This window comes from Hyaena hyaena, unplaced genomic scaffold (genome assembly GCF_003009895.1).
Source record: "Hyaena hyaena isolate Hyena2069 unplaced genomic scaffold, ASM300989v1 scaffold_152, whole genome shotgun sequence".
NCBI classification, from domain to species: Eukaryota; Metazoa; Chordata; class Mammalia; order Carnivora; family Hyaenidae; genus Hyaena; species Hyaena hyaena.
In genome coordinates, this window is record NW_024080784.1 from 568,904 (window position 1) to 585,669 (window position 16,766).

The following is a 16,766-nucleotide window of genomic DNA, read 5'->3' on the forward strand; positions in this document are numbered from 1 at the left end:
AACACAACTTAGTGTATCTATACTCTATCTACTCTTACAGCCAGCTACTTTTTAAATGTGGTATTTCCTTGTTTTGAGTTCAACTTACTGCCTCAACATTTGCGACATATTGAGACACCTATGTTTACTTTGTTCACTAGGATAGAATTGAGCTTGTAGCTCTTCACTGTAAACGAACATGATGCTGATGACAAAGCCATGTGCTCAGTAGGGCTGAGGAGAGACAATGTGCTGATGGTAGATTTGTCCACCCGTTCGCTTATCATAGGACCGCAAGGCTAGGATCCCAGTATTATTGGCACAGTGGTAGTTATGAGTCAATTAGTTATCCACAAATTGGCATCAAACCATTACCCAAACTAGAATGGCCAGTAGTCATCAGTACTGATTATGCATTGACTTAGTCATTCATTAAACAAATATTTTTTGAAGTGTTTCTTTGGATGCCAGGTCTGTGTGAGGGGGGCGAACGTACCCCTGCCTCAACAAATTTTCAGTCCAGTGGGAGAAGTACTAACCAGAAAACAGCAGTAATCACAGAAGTAAATAAAAAATTCAACTGTGGTAACTGATTGTGGGCAGTTGCATGGTGCTGAGAGATGATATGTCCTAGGGAGATTTGCCTTTATCAGGAAAGTCAAGGAACACTTTCTGGAGGAAAGCATAATTGAAGTAAAAGATAAAGGATGGATAGGAGTTAACTAGGGGAGATGTTCCAGGAAAACAGCCTGTGATAGGAGGAAGCAGGCATATGTGGGACACTGAAAGAATGGATCAGATCTAGAGAGAGAGTGGAGTGAGATGGAGTCAGACCATGAAGAGCATTGTAGGTCGTACTGAAGATCTGGAGATAGTTACATAGGTGCTTAAAAGCCTGCCAAGGTGCTCCAGGAATAGGGGAACATGCTCAGATTTGCATCAGAAGAGCTTATTCTAACTGGAGAACAAATTGGGGAAGATAAGAGTAGCTGTAAGGAAACTCTTATAGAGGCAATGAGTGCTGGGAAGCTTAGAATAAGGTGCAGGAGACATGAATACAAGTGGAGAAATTCAGGAGAAATTGAAGTAATAAAGTTAAGTTTAATGATGAAATGGACGTGGGAAGGTGAGGGAAGGGGCAACGTTAAAGATGACTCTGGTTTCTGAGTTGAACTGAATGGATGCTGGTACATTTCTCTGGGAAGGGGACACTGAGACTAAACACAAGAGACATCACACTCTGCTCCAGACATTTCTATGTTAAAACCTAAATCAGCTGCAATAGATAGAGTCATAGAATCATAGTTTCTATTACTCCCATATACACTGCTTAAGTTAGAGCTTACTGGAAGGAAAAATGAGTGGAAAGCATTGTGTTTTAGTGGAGAGTTCCAGTTTATCCCTGTGAGCTTGTAAGGTAGTCATTCCATGTCCCAAAGTTGCAGGTCTTCATGTGAAAAATGAAACTTTTTGCCATATAAAAATCTAATAAATGGGGTGCCAGGGTGGCACAGTGGTTAAGCATATGATTCTTGATTTTGGCTCAGGTCACAGTTTGTGGACTAGAGCCCCATGTCAGGCTCTGAGCTGACAGCACAGAGCCTGCTTGGGGTTCTCTCTGTTCCTCTCTCTCTGCCCCTTCCTTGCTCTCGTACTCTCTCAAAATAAATAAATAAACGTTTAAAAAATCTAATCAATTCACATGGATGAGTTTGGGACATTGTAAACATTTATAAAATGTAAATCATTTTTACATTGTATGAGTTAACAACATAATCACACTTGTTAACCATAGCACAAGTTTATTATCAGACTTTACCTTTAGTCAGACTAAGAAGTCTTCCCAAGCTCCCTTAACATAAGCAAACCCATGGTAATGGTAGGAAACTGTCTTACGTTCCTGCCCTGGAGGGGGTTACCATCTCATTGGAGAAAAATACACAACTTAAAAATAAAACATGCTGAATATAGCTGAGAGCTTCAGTGGAGAATGGGCTAGAAATGGGAGACAATGCTGAATGCTGGAGTTAGAGAGTGTTTCATGAAAGAGATGGGGCATGGCCTAAAAGGATGGCTAGGAATTAGGTGGGTAAGGAGAAGGACATTTCTAAATTGGGGAAATAAGGTGAACAAGGCACATGAGCCTGGCAAGAGCCCAGAAGTTACTGATGAAGGCAGCAAGCTCATATCTGGATGCTATGGAAAGTCGTCTGTTAGTGGAGTTGGCTTAACTACCACAGGCACTGAAGCAAGACAGAGGAGTGTAGACTTGTTGGAAAAATGAACTGTGGTGGGTTTCGAGCTGAGAATATTCTTCCAAGAAAAAAAAAAACATTTGGGAGAATAGAGAGGCTCAAGTAAGAGAAAGCGGCAAAGGCATTGTGATATTGACTTACATGAAGTCCCAAGGGTCTGGGCTATGGCCAGCAAGACAGATATTTTCAGAACATTTCAAAGAAAGAATTGATAAAACTTACTAGATTCTTCTCCCTTGCACACACAAACTTTAGATGACTAAAGTTTGAAGCCGGAGAGAGTGGTGAAAAGAAGTGGGGAGAAGCGAAAGTTGATCCCAGGAGGAACAATGTGGCAAATTTAACCCAATGATCCCAAATTAAATGTGACGACTAGAAATACAAATGGAAACATCCATTTGACAGAAATACGAAGTTCAGAGCCCAAGGAAAGATAATAAAGTTTGGAGATATGAGCATAGAGGTGATAGGCAAAGCTGTAAAACCGAAGCAGCTCTCCATGGGAGAGCATTCAAAAGGGACAGAAAGGATCCTTAAATTTAATAGCAGATTCAGTGGAAATGGTTCTTAAAGGAACCGTGAGGGTATAGTCAAGGGAGTAGAAGAAGAATCAGAAGAACATGGTATCCAAGAGCAAGTAAAAATAGAATATCAAGTAGGAAGAGGTGGCCATCAGTGACACACTACATATAATGAAAAAAACAGTTTCACAATAAATTTGCTAGATTTTCCCATAAGCAGATAGTCGGTGACCTTCAAAAAAAGTTTCAGTAAGATACGGGAAATAAATACAGCTTGTCTGGCCCCAGAGCCCATGGGCTTAACCACTATATTATTTCTACATTTTTATTGCTTGCCTAAGAGGTACATTCCTAGAAGAAATAGGAAGGGAGAATTCAGGAGTTCTTGAGAGAGGCTGAAAAAGAAGGGAAGAGGCCAAAATCAATTTCCTAGCCCCTAATTTGAGTCTGCCTCCTCCTATTTACTAACCCCAGATCTAAAAATAACAGGTGGCTCAGGTAGCATGGGTTCTTGAAACATCACCTGAGAACGAGGGTGAGTCAACCGAAGGGCAGGTAACCAAATCTACGAGAAAAGGGGGCAGGGGGTGCTGCCACTGGAAGGCTCAGGTGTGACTTGGCTATTTTAAGTCACAGTTTGAATATGATCCATTCCCTCCTACCAGCCCTAATGACCTAGTGATACCACTGTATTTAAAGATTAACTGCCAGGTGGTTTTAGCCACAGCATGGACACTTCTTAATGTCTGTGGGAAGTTTACAGGGAAAGTGATAAGCACAAGAAGTGGTAAAAAGATTGTGGAAGGATTGGGATAATGGAATGGGGTTAGAGGAATCTCTACATGTTTGCAGGGAAACAGATTTAGGGAGGGAGGATATTTTTCAATGATAATCCCAACTATAACTGCAAAGAAAACATCTTATTCTAAGACAACCAAATAACCAAAGATAGTATTTTGGGGGTTTGTCATGGAGAAATATTCAAGAGAATTACAAGTTCGTTTTTTTAAAGGAGTGTTTTTTTTTTTTAACTTGCCTTGATATTATTTATCTCCATTGTTACTTCCAGTTTTCCAGCATTTTCTGAAAGACTTTTTACATTCATTTTACTGAACATCTCGCTAAAAATTTTCAATCGGGTCAAGGAAGCCTTGGGCTTATCTTACGTAACCATTTTCTCATGTATAATTTTGATACTTTGAACATCATTGCTGTTACTTTACCAAATTTCTCTTGGTCTTTCAGGACAACAGAACATAAAATAATTTTGTCTGGGGTGCCTGGGTAGGTTAGTTGTTGACTGACTTCAGCTCAGGTCATGATCTCACAGTTTGTGGGTTCGAGCCCCACATCGGGCTCTGTGCTGAAGCCTGCTTCAGATTCTGTTTCCGTCTCTCTTCCCCTTCCCTGCTTGTGCTCTGTCTCTCTCAAAAATAAATAAATAGACATTAAAAAAATAATTTTGTCAGGTATAAACTGTGGTACTATTGATTTTCACATACTGAATATATTATTATTTTCATATGAAGACAAGTAAAATCTACTTCCATTTCCACTACAACAGAGAATAAAACTATTTACAGAAATTCTGCGCTCCAACTAAGCTTTCTCTGTTGTCATTCTTGTTGCCAAGTTTTATTAGAGAATTTGAGATTTGGCTGTACTTTGCCCATATTACTGTGTATTGTTTCTTAAGGTTGCTTTAACAATTAAATAGAAGTCATTCTTCTTTGAGAAGGTATTTTAAGAATTATAGGAAATTCCTTTTATTTGAAGGATGGCCCAAAGTCTCTTATGCTCTCAGTAGGCCTACTCAGAACACTGTAGTTGTTATTATCATTACTAATTATGATTCTCAGCAAAAGTAATAAATCCTTGTTTTACCAAATAATAGGATAGGAATTTTCGTTTCTTTGTAATCCTCAAATCAAAATTTTACTGTGAGTTTGAAGGGACCACAGATTATTTTTGGCTCACATTTATCTATTTAAAACATATGAAACTTAAGAAAATAGCAAACTATACTTCAATAGAATCATCACCGAGCTTCAACTATTATTCAACTATTACTGACTTACGAGCAACCTTATTTTTTCAATAGCACCACTCCTGCCCCTCAATTCTGAAGCAATTCCCAGACATATCATTTCAACTGTAAATATTTTAGTATGTATCTCTAAAAGAGAACTTAAAAAATGTAACTACAATATCATTACGACACCTAAAAATCAATGACAGCTTCTTATTCAATATTTACTTAATACTCAGTATTCAAATGTCCCTGTTTGTCTCATGAAGCATATCATTTTTTTCAAATTAGGATACAAATAATATAATTGGCTGCCATCTCTCTTAAATATTCTTTAACCTTGAAGTCTCTCTGTTTACCTTTTAAGATGAGGACTAAGACACAGAAAACTTATATGATTTTCCCCACAGATGCACAGTGGCTGAGCCAGGATTTTACCAAAGTTCTCCATTTGTTCTCTGTCAAGGAAGAAAAAAAGGCCATGTGGGTGGCTTGTTGAAATTCTTCTATTACTAACTCTGTAATGTGCTTTCCACACTAGTTCCAGAGCGATATCATGAAGGATCTAGGTCACCTTATAAGGATACCTTTATCACATTTGTTTGGGGTCATAACCTGTGGTCTAAATACTTTATCCTCTCATTCAAACCCCAGTGTATTATAAGAAACTTAGAAGAAAATAATATTGAATGACAGTACACATTATTTCATGGACAGATTAATGTTACCTAAAACTCCCAAAATGTTATAGTCATTTAGCATCCTACAAATTCCTGGTGTTAATTATAATCACCAAGGGAATTTTCTACTAAAAGATCTGGGATGCCTAAATGAAGTGCCCCAGCTAGCTGCCAGTCAGTGGTCTTCCAGCCTTTACCTGGCATTCAAGACAATCAGGGTTCTCGGTAACACATCATCTCCAGCAGGAGATGAAGGTTCTAGATCCAGTTCTAAACACAGTCCTTACACCTATGAAATGAGTCAGTTGTATAAAACATTTTCTAAGAGTCATCCTCTCATTTCCATGCCCAAAATTCAATTTCCTCCTTTTGGTCATAGTTCAGTGTCTTCTTCATGAGGACCTCCCCCAAAGCTGGGTCTTCATGCCCCCTGGCAGATGGCCCACCCCTTGAGAGCCCCTCGCCATAAGTAACTCATTCACATTCCTGGTACCAAAGTTCAGACCTCCTTTCTAGAGCCTGCTTTTTCTCTAACTCTTACCTGTAGGTCATGGGCTGTGACCCATGGGTCCACTCTCTTCAGTTGAGCTGATCTATGCTTCCTCCCAGGTATATACCTACAAGTGGAATTGCTAGGTCATATGGTGACTCCATGTTCAACATTTTGAGAAATGGACAACCTGTTTTCCACAGCAGCCACACCATTTTACATTCCCACTGGCAGTGTATAGAGGTTCAGATTTCTCCACATCCTTGCCAACACTGGTTATTGGCAAGTCTTTTTTTTTTTTTTTTTAATCATAGCTGTCCTCAGGGATATGAAGTTGTATTTCATTTTGGTTTTGATTTGCATTTCTCTATTGTCTAACGATGTTGAACATCTTTTCACACACCTATAAGCCATTTATATATCTCCCCTGGAATATTCTGCTTTTATCTAATAGAGAAAAATAGGCTAATAGAGGAAATTTTTTTCGAACATAAAGACAGGGCTTTGGCTACCAAGGGAAATACAGGACACATTTTGAAAGGGGGCATTGCAAAGCTTTTAACTAAACAGGGAGGGCCAGGGGTTTCCGCTATGACATTAACCTGCAGAAGTCAATATATATAGACTTGTGTGCACATACAGCAACAATATACACAGCCTTCCATAGCTAAACAGCTGTCCATATTTAGGAGTAATGGTAGGGATAGGATTATTTTGTATAGGTTGAGATGGTTTTGAAGGGTTTCCTCATTGAGAATACATTGTAATAGTAAACCAAGAGATTCTTGCCCTCTCTCGGCTTTGTGAGTGCATCAGTGTGACCTAGCTAGTGCACTGGGCTTTGACTTCTACACTGGTAGGATAAGAGGGTTGGCTATATTTACTTGTCCTGAATATTTCATGTATCACTGAGAGTAAAGGAAACATTAAGCAAGAGTGAAAAGGTTTTTTAAAAAATTCCCTATGGTTCATATCAATGGGGTTTTTCCTCCTGATGATGATAATGACAACGAAAACGTCATAGGTAGACAGAGTGGTCTTAAGGAAACGAGCAGATACAGAGACTCCAAAATGTGAGTAGAAACCTATTAAAACGTGTGGAGACAGTGTGGGGAAAGATTCCTGGGGTGAGCAGTGATGGAAACCATACTATTGACAGTAACATTTTTTAACTTCATAGCAGTGGATGTTCAATTATTAAACAACACTTAAAGAGCACTTACTATGTGCAGTAGATGGAGAGGAAATGATATAAATTCAGAAAAGCAGCAAGGGGAGACATTTCAAGGATATGGAAAAGGAGAAATATGCTCTGGGGCCATTTACCCCCAACACCAAGAAGCAGCAGCTGGTGGTGGCCGTCATTATAAAGAAGCTCCAGGAAAATGATGACGCCTGCCGAGGGACTTCACCAAGACACTCACAGGTCTTGGTAAACATGAGCTAATTAATTTTCACAACACCCTTGTGAGGTAGGAAGTAACATTTTCCTAGTTTTACAGATGGGGAAGTGTCAGCACATAAACATAAATGATTTGGTCCCTTTACATAGTGAAGTTGTGACAGGGCTGGGAATAAGAAGTCCTGGAAATACAACTTCCATACCTTCATTTTTAACTTCTATTCCAATTCATCCCCTTAGTGAAAGTGTTTCCTTTTCCTATAAAATAATACTGGATAATGTATTGACCCCAGCTTTATGGATATGTAATTACTACGTACAGTTATTCCCAAGAATATAAAATCATCACGTTTGATACAGGGCCTTAAAAGTCCCCTAAGTTAACCCCTCATTGTTTATGTTAAGTTATTCGCCATGGACATAGGATTTACTAATACCAGAGTACAGATTAGTGCCCTTCAGTATCTTTACTCTTGGTGGCCAACTTCAGTTTTAGTACATTCTACACTTGGTCTCCCACTGTTTCCTTTTCTGTGGAATGCCACGGAGTTGTACAAACTGAACATGTCATGGTTGGAAGTCCCTATAAAAGCTGTCAACCCCAACAATGCATTTGCCTCTTAAATCTTCTGTCCAGTCTCTCTGTTAAGTGGCTGCCCAGACTGTGATTAAACACAACCAGTGTTCAGAAAACCACCACCTGCTAGGCAGCTCATGCCACCTCTCAACTGCCTGGGAGTTCCTATCCTCCTTTGACAGCCGTCAAATCACTGCCCCTTCCACAGCTGACCCCCAGTCCCTGCCTACCCACCTACAAGATGTCTCTTATTTTTATTCTTCCTGGCCATCTTGATTGCTGTCAACTTACTATTCTTCCAGGAAACATTTATGGATCCCCGTCTATAGGTGTCACCAACCATAAAAGATAAATAACGAGAATAATCCAACAGAGGAAACTATACATAAATAATCTCTCTTTTTAAAAAAATTTTTAATGTTTATTTTTGAGAGAGAGAGAAAGAGGGCTAGTGGGGGAGGGACAGAGAGAGAGGGAGACACAGAATCCAAAGCAGGCTCTAGGCTCCAAGCTGTCAGCACAGAGCCCAATGCAGAGCTTGAACTTATGAGCCATGAGATCATGACCTTAGCTGAAGTTGAACAGTTAACTGACTGAGCCACCCAGGTGCCTCCATAAATAAGCATTTTTAATAAAAAAGTAATAAAGGCTTTGATGGAGCTTTATAAAACATTAGCAGAACAAAGATTACTTGCCTACCCCTCTATAAGGACTAGAGACACAAAACAATATTCTCTGAAGAATAGAGATATTTCCTGCCCCTCAGAAGTTTGCAGTCTGAAATAAAGGATAAGAGTGTAAGTGTTGACTTGTTATTAGAATCCAAGTAACGATGGGGCACCTGGGTGGCTCAGTCAGTTAAGCATCTGACTCTTGATTTCAGCTCAGGTCATAATCTCATGGTTTGTGAGTTCGAGCCCAATGTTGGGCTCTCCGCTGGTGGTGCAGAGCCTGCTAGGGATTCTCTCTCTCCCTTTCTGTCTGTCCCTCCCTGGTTTGTGTGCTCTCTTTCAATCTCTCTCTCTCTCAAAAATAAATAAATAAACTTAAAAAAATTTTTTTAAAGAATCCAAGTAATGATGTGCTGTTTAAATATGATATTCCACTGTGCTATTTGTAAATGTTGCGGCATGTGAACAGGTGTAAACATTAGTAAATGTCATCATTAAGCATTAACTAAACAGCACAGCCACTGATGTGCACAACCTCAGGGAGGCATCTTCCCACTGCTTCCTATGAGAATGGTGGACCCTGGATACCAACTCTTTGCACCTATAGAGCACCTACTAAGTGCTAGGCACTGTGCACTGAAGGGATAATGTTGAAACAAAGGGAATAATGCTGCTCCCTGGTAACTTACACTTTTGAGGAGGAAGCAGACATTCAAGAAATACATATGCAAATAAATATAAATATATGACTATAATTGTGATAATAAGTACGGTAAAAGGAAAAGAACAGCTTGCTTCAGAATAAACATGATTTTTAAAGGGATCTGAAAGAGAATTTCTCTGAGTGCATCCAAGACCTGAAGGACACATAAAGGGAAACCAGGCAGAGAGAGGAAGAACGTGCAGGCGGAAGGTGGGACAAAGTGTCTTGAGCTCTGGGAACTGAGAGAAGGAACAGCGCTCCACAGTGAGTAGCCAGGATGCAGGGCTGGAGGATGGGGCCCAGCTCAGGCAGCACCTCATGGACCAAGGCGGATTCTGAGGTTGAAGTTAAATGCCATAGAAGTGATAGGAGGATGTTAGGTAGCCTGCTGGGAGCTTAGGAGCAAGAAGTATAATGGAAAAAAAATCAGTGCATAGATGTTCCATAAGCAAATATCAAACCGAACTATGCATTTTCAGAATGGAGATTTTAGTGCTGGTCTGTATCTTCTCTATTTTCTCAACCTAATGCATATGTTTTCAATTAGAAAATAGACAGTCCTTGCTGGTATTTGGTCTTTTGTGCTGCTTGAAACAAATAGCTCTCAGTCAAGTGATTAACAGTCTCTTAATGATAAAAGTATATGAATCCGTAAAACAAAACTTGCTTTGGCAAGTGTTTTCATCTCCGGGTCTCTGAATGTTCACAGTCCCTTGAGCCTTGGGCACTGTTTGGATTTACCGCCATCTAGTGTCTCTGAAAACATACGTTTATTTGTGCTTCAGAACAGAACACTCCCCAAAACCGTGCAAATGAGCAAATGTACTTCTGCTTTTGATTTTATTTATATTGCATTTGAACGAATATAAAATAAGTCTGGCCTTCTTACCCTCTCTCTTTTCTCTAACCACTTATCTAGGGTTTCGTTGCTGTCTCTTAAGACTTTCATTGTTGAGGGGCTCCTGGGTGGCTTAGTCGGTTAAGCGTCTGACTTTCGCTTAGGTCATGATCTCGAGGTTTGTGGGTTCGCGCCCCACGTCGGGCTCTGTGCTGACTGCCGGCTCAGAGCCTGGAGCCTGTTTCAATCTGTGACTCCCTCTCTCTCTGACCCTCCCCTGCTCACGCTGTCTCCCTCTCTCTCCTAGAAATAAATAAAAAATTAAAAAAAATTTAAAAAGACTTTAATTGTTGAGAATTCCTCACGAATGCTGTATGAGGTGGATCAGTAGACCTACTGCACAAAAGTGTCTGGTCTTACGGAGCACATAGGAGTTGAAGTTGAGCCCACATGCTACTTTCCAAGTCAAATGCTGGAGAGTATAGGATGCTCAAGGACAGGCATCTTTCGCTGATTTGCTAATATAACTTAGCAGCAGTCCTGGTATTATTCCACAGTGGTTTCCACACAAAATTCAGGGCTTGCTGTTCCACCTGAGGCTACTGGTTAGGATTAGTTTTAGTTTCTGTTTTAGTCTGTTTTTACAAGGCTCAGAAAGATCCTCAGCTCAAAATATACTCTTAAGCTATTTCGGTTCAGTGTGGTATCATGTTGTTAATCAGAGTTTTGCAGAGACTGTTGCAATAATGAACTCTTTTTCTGAGAACACGAGTTAGGGGCGTACATGTATTTTTGATACACCCTTCCATGCACTTGCTCAAATACTCCAGGACACATTTTCTTTTCCACCACATCCTTCATTATAATTCTCTTTTTCTTCAAAGGTCTCAAGCCACTCGTTTCCGATGGCATCAACCAGCTCCTTTTGACAAGCAGCAGACATGGGCAATAGATAATGTCTATATCGGGGATGGCTGCATAGATATGTGCAGCGGCCATGGAAGGTGCATCCAAGGAAACTGTGTGTAAGTAAGCTTTTTTTCCCCTTCCTTCCATAGGAAGTTTCTGACTCACATTCCAGCCTGGAGATTTTTCTGAAACTGAATTTTTAATCACTCCAAAGCTGCCTTCAGTTATACATTTTTCTTGAAATCTGATACTGAGCTAACTATGAATTTGTGGACATGATACCTTCATTCTTGCTTAGAGATTAGGAACTGAACAATAGCTATCTTGTCCAGAGAAAGGTGAATTATGATTGACTGAATTTTATTTCCCTCTGTGTTCCTGTGGCACACCTGAGACCTGAAAAGGACAGAAGAGGTTCGACTGAAAATTCTATTTCATAAATATTTTTCTCACTTAGGTCTGAGTATATTTAATGATGTGCACGACTTGTGGTCAAATTGGTATTCCCGTAAGAAAGTTTTTAAATGCCTGCTCAATCCACCACGTGTGTTTGATGGGGAAGCCTAGTATTTTACTCTTAGAGACCTGTAGCATCCTTGGAAGGATCTAAATAAACTGTGTGTGTGTGTGTGTGTGTGTGTGTGTGTGTGTGTGTGTGTTATAAACTATATGTTGGGTTTTCAAAGATTTTGCTATTTAATAGCATAATAGGAATGAAGATGCCAGTAGAGAATTTATACTCCCTTCTCCATTAATCTGCGTGCCTGGGAGGTCTTTCCATTGATTAATGATTCCCCAGAGCCTCCAGTCCTATATTCATATTCCTCCCACATTGAACAGGGAGGGAGGTCAGTCCTTTAGGCAGAGATGACAGATGCTACCCAGACAGAGTACCCTCTGCTGTTTGGAACACCACATCTTGGATTCCTAATTGGCCTAAAGCCTCTTTACAAACACCAATTTCATAAGGAATTTGGACCTACCAGTTCAGTGTGGCAGCCACAATTATTTTTTAGAGCTGTATCATGTAGGTACAGGGCTTTAGTAAATTCTTTGAAGTTGCTTCTTTCTCTGTAAACCCAAGTCATTACTTTAGGTATGCCTAGAGACAGTTAATTCACAGATTATTTCTAACCTAATGCACTGTTCAAGAGAGCAGGTGAATTCTGGAAAGTTCTGTGAAGATAAGTAACCTTTCATCATCCTGCACTAGGAATAGCCATTGGCTTCACTAATTTGAGAACTCAATTGTGGAGGTTTTGTTTCATGTTGACTTTTCCTTTCTCTTTGTCCACACACCCAGCTGTGATGAGCAGTGGGGTGGGCTGTACTGTGATGAGCCCGAGACCTCCCTTCCAACCCAGCTCAAAGACAACTTCAATCGAGCTCCTTCCACCCAGAACTGGTTGACTGTGAACGGAGGGAAACTAAGTACCGTGTGTGGTGCAGTGGCTTCGGGAATGGCTCTCCATTTCAGCGGGGTGAGTGTTTGGCTCCTGGTTATTCGTTTCTACATCCTCTGAGTTTTCCCCCAGAAGAACCGAGTCTCTTTTTAAATTTTAATTGGCAAATCAAGATCCAGCAATAGACCCTCTCAATGCACAACTCTGATGAGAACTCGCAACATTGTACAAATCAGAAAATACTATTTCTAACATTTTCCTATCACAAATCAGCTGAGACCATTTAATTATGCAGGGTAGTGTCAGCACAAGGCATATTTAAGTACACATTCAAAAAAAGACTTCAGTGAATTTTCATCTTGGGAGAGAGAGCTTGCACAATATGTGAGGATCTTCCATCTGGATGATGCTCTAATTGAAAACTCAGCTTGAAACAGATTTGGGATTTAAGGAGCCAAAGGCAGGAAAATAAACTTCAGCATTTCCTGAATTTATTAACAACAATTAATTCTTTCAGTTAGCCAAGAAAGAATAATTATCAGTAATGTCTACACATTTTTTTCAAAATCTTCTATAATTTTATTCTTTTTTTCTTTTTTTCCCTTTAAATAGCTTATTGTCAAGTTGGTTTCCATATAACACCCAGTGCTCATCCCCACAACTGCCCTCCTCCATGCCCATCACCCCCCTTCCCCTCTCCCTCACCCCATCTGCCCTCAGTTTGTTCTCAGCATTCAAGAGTCTCTGATGGTTTGCCTCCCTCCCTCTCCCTAACTATTTTTCCCCTTCTCCTCACCCATGGTCCTCCGTTAAGTTCCTCCTAATCCACCTCTGCGTGAAGACATATGATATCTGTCCTTCTCTGCCTGACTTATCTCACTCGGTGCTCGCTTCGGCAGCACATATACTGACTTATCTCACTCAGCATAACACCCTCAAGGTCCATCCATGTTGCTACTAATGGCCAGATTTCATTCTTTCTCATTGCCATATAGTATTCCATTGTATAGATAAACTATATCTTCTTGATCCATTCATCAGTTGATGGACACTTAGGCTCTTTCCATATACTGGCTGTTGTTGAGAATGCTGCTATGAACATTGGGGTATATGTGCCCCTATGCCCGAGCACCCCTGATCCCTTTGGTAAATTCCTAGCAGTGCTATTGCTGGGTGATAGGGAAGTTCTATTGTTAATTTTGTGAGGAACCTCCACACTGTTTTCCAGAGGGGCTGCACCAGTTTACATTCCCACCAACAGTGTAGGAGGGTGCCCGTTTCTCCACATCCTCGCCAGTATCTAGAGTTCTCTGATTTGTTCATTTTAGCCACTCTGACTGGCGTGAGGTGGTATCTCAGTGTGGTTTTGATTTGTATTTCCCTGATGAGGGACGCTAGAGTTTTGGTGGTTTCCTGTCTCATAGTCAGGCCCTTCATCCATTTTGAGTTTATTTTTGTGTATGGTTTGAGAAAGTGATCTAGTTTCATTCTTCTGCATGTTGCTGTCCAGTTCTCCCAGTACCATCTGTTCAAGAGGCTGTCTTTTTTCCATTGGATACTCTTTCCTGCTTTGTCAAAGATTAGTTGGCCATACATTTGTGGGTCCAATTCTGAGTTCTCTATTCTATTCCATTGGTCTATGTGTCTGTTTTTGTGCCAATACCATACTATCTTGATGATGACAGCTTTGTAGTAGAGGCTAAAGTCTTGGATGGGGATGCCTCCCATTTTGGTTTTCTTCTTCAGTATTACTTTGGCTTTTAGGGGTCTTTTGTGGTTCCATACAGATTTTAGGATTGTTTGTTCTAGCTTCGAGAAGAATGCTGGTGCAGTTTTGATTGGAATTGCATTGAAGGTGTAGATTGCTTTGGGTAGTAATGACATTTTAACAATATTTATTCTTTGGATCCATGAGGATGAAATGTTTTTCCATTTCTTTGTGTCTTCTTCAATTTCCTTCATAAGTTTTCTGTAGTTTTATCATACAGATCTCCTATATGTTTGGTTAGGTTTATTCCTAGGTATTTTATGGTCTTTTTGTGCAATTATAAATGGGATCCGTTTCTTGGTTTCTCTTTCTGTTGCTTCATTATTGGTGTATAAAAATGCAACCGATTTCTGTATGTTGATTTTGTACCCTGCAACTTTGCTGAATTCTTGGATCAGTTCTGTTAGGCTTCTGATGGAGTCTGTTGGGTTTTCTATGTAGAGGATCATGTCGTCTGCAAAAAGTGAAAGTTTGACTTCTTCTTTGCCAATTGCAATGCCTTTAATTTCCTTTTGTTGTCTGATGGCTGAGGCTAGGCCTTTCAACACTATGTTAACAACAGTGGTGAGAGTGGACATCCCTGTCGTGTTGCTGATCTGAGGGGGAAAGCTCTCAGTTTTTCCCCATTAAGAATGATATTAGCTGTGGCCTTTTCATAAATGGCTTTTATGATGTTTAAATAAATTCCTTCTATCCTGACTTTCTCAAGAGTTTTTACTAAGAAAGGATGCTATATTTTGTCAAATGCTTTTTCTGCATCTATCGACAGGATCATATGATTCTTATCTTTTCTTTTGTTAATGTGATGTATCACATTGACTGATTTGCAAATATTGAACCAGTCCTGCATCCCAGGAATGAATCCCCCTTGATCATGGTGAATATTTCTTTTTATATGCTGTTGAATTTGATTTGCTACTATCTTGTTGAGAATTTTTGCATCCATATTCATCAGGGATATTGGCGTGTAGTTTTCTTTTTTTGCTGGATCTCTGTCTGGTTTGGGAATAAAGTTATGCTGACTTCCTAGAATGAGTCCGGAAGTTTTCCTTCCATTTCTATTTTTGGAACAGCTTGAGAAGGATAGGAATTAGCTCTGTTTTATTTATTTATTTTTTAATGTTTATTTATTTTTGAGACAAAGGGAGACAGAACATGAGCATGGGAGAGGCAGAGAGAGAGGGAGACACAGAATCTGAAACAGGCTCCAGGCTCTGAGCTGCCAGCACAGAACATGATGCGGTACTTGAACCCACGAACCGTGAGGTCATGACCTGAGCCGAAGTCAGAGACTTAACTGACTGAGCCACGCAGGTGCCCCAAATTAGCTCTGTTTTAAATGTCTGGTAGAATTCCCTAGGGAAGGCATATGGTTCAGGGCTCTTATTTATTGGGAAATTCTTGATAACCGATTCAATTTCTTTACTAGTTATGGGTCTGTTCATATTTTCATCTCTTCCCGTGTGAATTTGGGTAGTGCGTGTGTGCTTAGGAATTTGTCCATTTCTTCTAGGTTGTCCAGTTTGTTGGCATGTAATTTTTCATAGTATTCCCTGATAATTGCTTGTATTTCTGAGAGATTGGTTGTAATAAGTCCATTTTCATTCATGATTTTGTCTATTTGGGTGCCCTCTCTTTTCTTTTTGAGAAGGTTTGTCGATTTTGTTTTTTTTTTTTCAAAAAGCCAACTCTTGGTTTCATTGATCTGTTCAACTGTTTTTTTGAATTCTGTATTGTTTGTTTCTGCCATGATTTTTATTATTTCTCTTCTTCTATTGGGTTTGGGGTGCTCTAGTTGCTCTCCCTCTAGTTCCTTTAGGTGCGCTGTTAGATTTTCTACTTTCACTTTTTCTAATTTCTTGAAATAGGCCTGGAGTGCAGCCTTAGGACTGCCTTTGCCACATTGCATAGAGTTTGGATTGTTGTATTTTCATTTTCATTTGTTTCCATATATTTTTTAGTTTCTTCTCTAATTGCCTGATTGGTCCATTCGTTCTTTAGTAAGGTGTTCTTTAACCTCCGTGTTTTTGGAGGTTTTCTAGACTTTTTCCTGTGGTTGATTTCAAGATTCATAGCATTGTGATCTGAAAGTGTGCATGGTATGACCTCAATTCTTTTATATTTATTGAGGGCTGCTTTATGTCCCAGTATATGATCTATCTTGGAGAATGTGCCATGTACACTTGAGAAGAAAGTGAATTCCATGGCCTCAGGATGTCGAGTTCTAAATATATCTGTCAAATCCATCTGATCCAATGTGTCATTCAAGTCCATTGTTTCTTTAGTGCTTTTCTGTCTACTTAATCTATCCATTGCTGTATGTGGAGTATTAAAGTCCTCTGCTATTAGCACATTCTTGTCCAAAAGACTGTTTCTGTTTTTGATTAATTGTTTTATATATATGGGTGCTCCTGTATTCAGTGCGTAGACATTTATAATTTTTAGCTCTTCTTGATGGATAGACCCTGTAATTATTATATAATGCCCTTCTTCATCCCTTGTTACTACCTTTACTTTAAAGTCCAGTTTGTCTAATGTAAG

General features: G+C 39.7%; 1 protein-coding gene across 2 annotated transcripts in view; it reads left to right on the forward strand.

Moving 5' to 3' along the window:
* The window catches only part of RELN (reelin), a 544,526-nt gene that overhangs the window by 479,877 nt on the left and 47,883 nt on the right, over positions 1 to 16,766 (forward strand). For both annotated transcript variants that reach the window (XM_039239122.1, XM_039239123.1), the window contains exons 47-48: positions 11,030 to 11,170; positions 12,358 to 12,535. In XM_039239122.1, the coding sequence (XP_039095053.1) occupies positions 11,030 to 11,170; positions 12,358 to 12,535 (319 nt within the window). The remainder of the gene's footprint in view (positions 1 to 11,029; positions 11,171 to 12,357; positions 12,536 to 16,766) is intronic.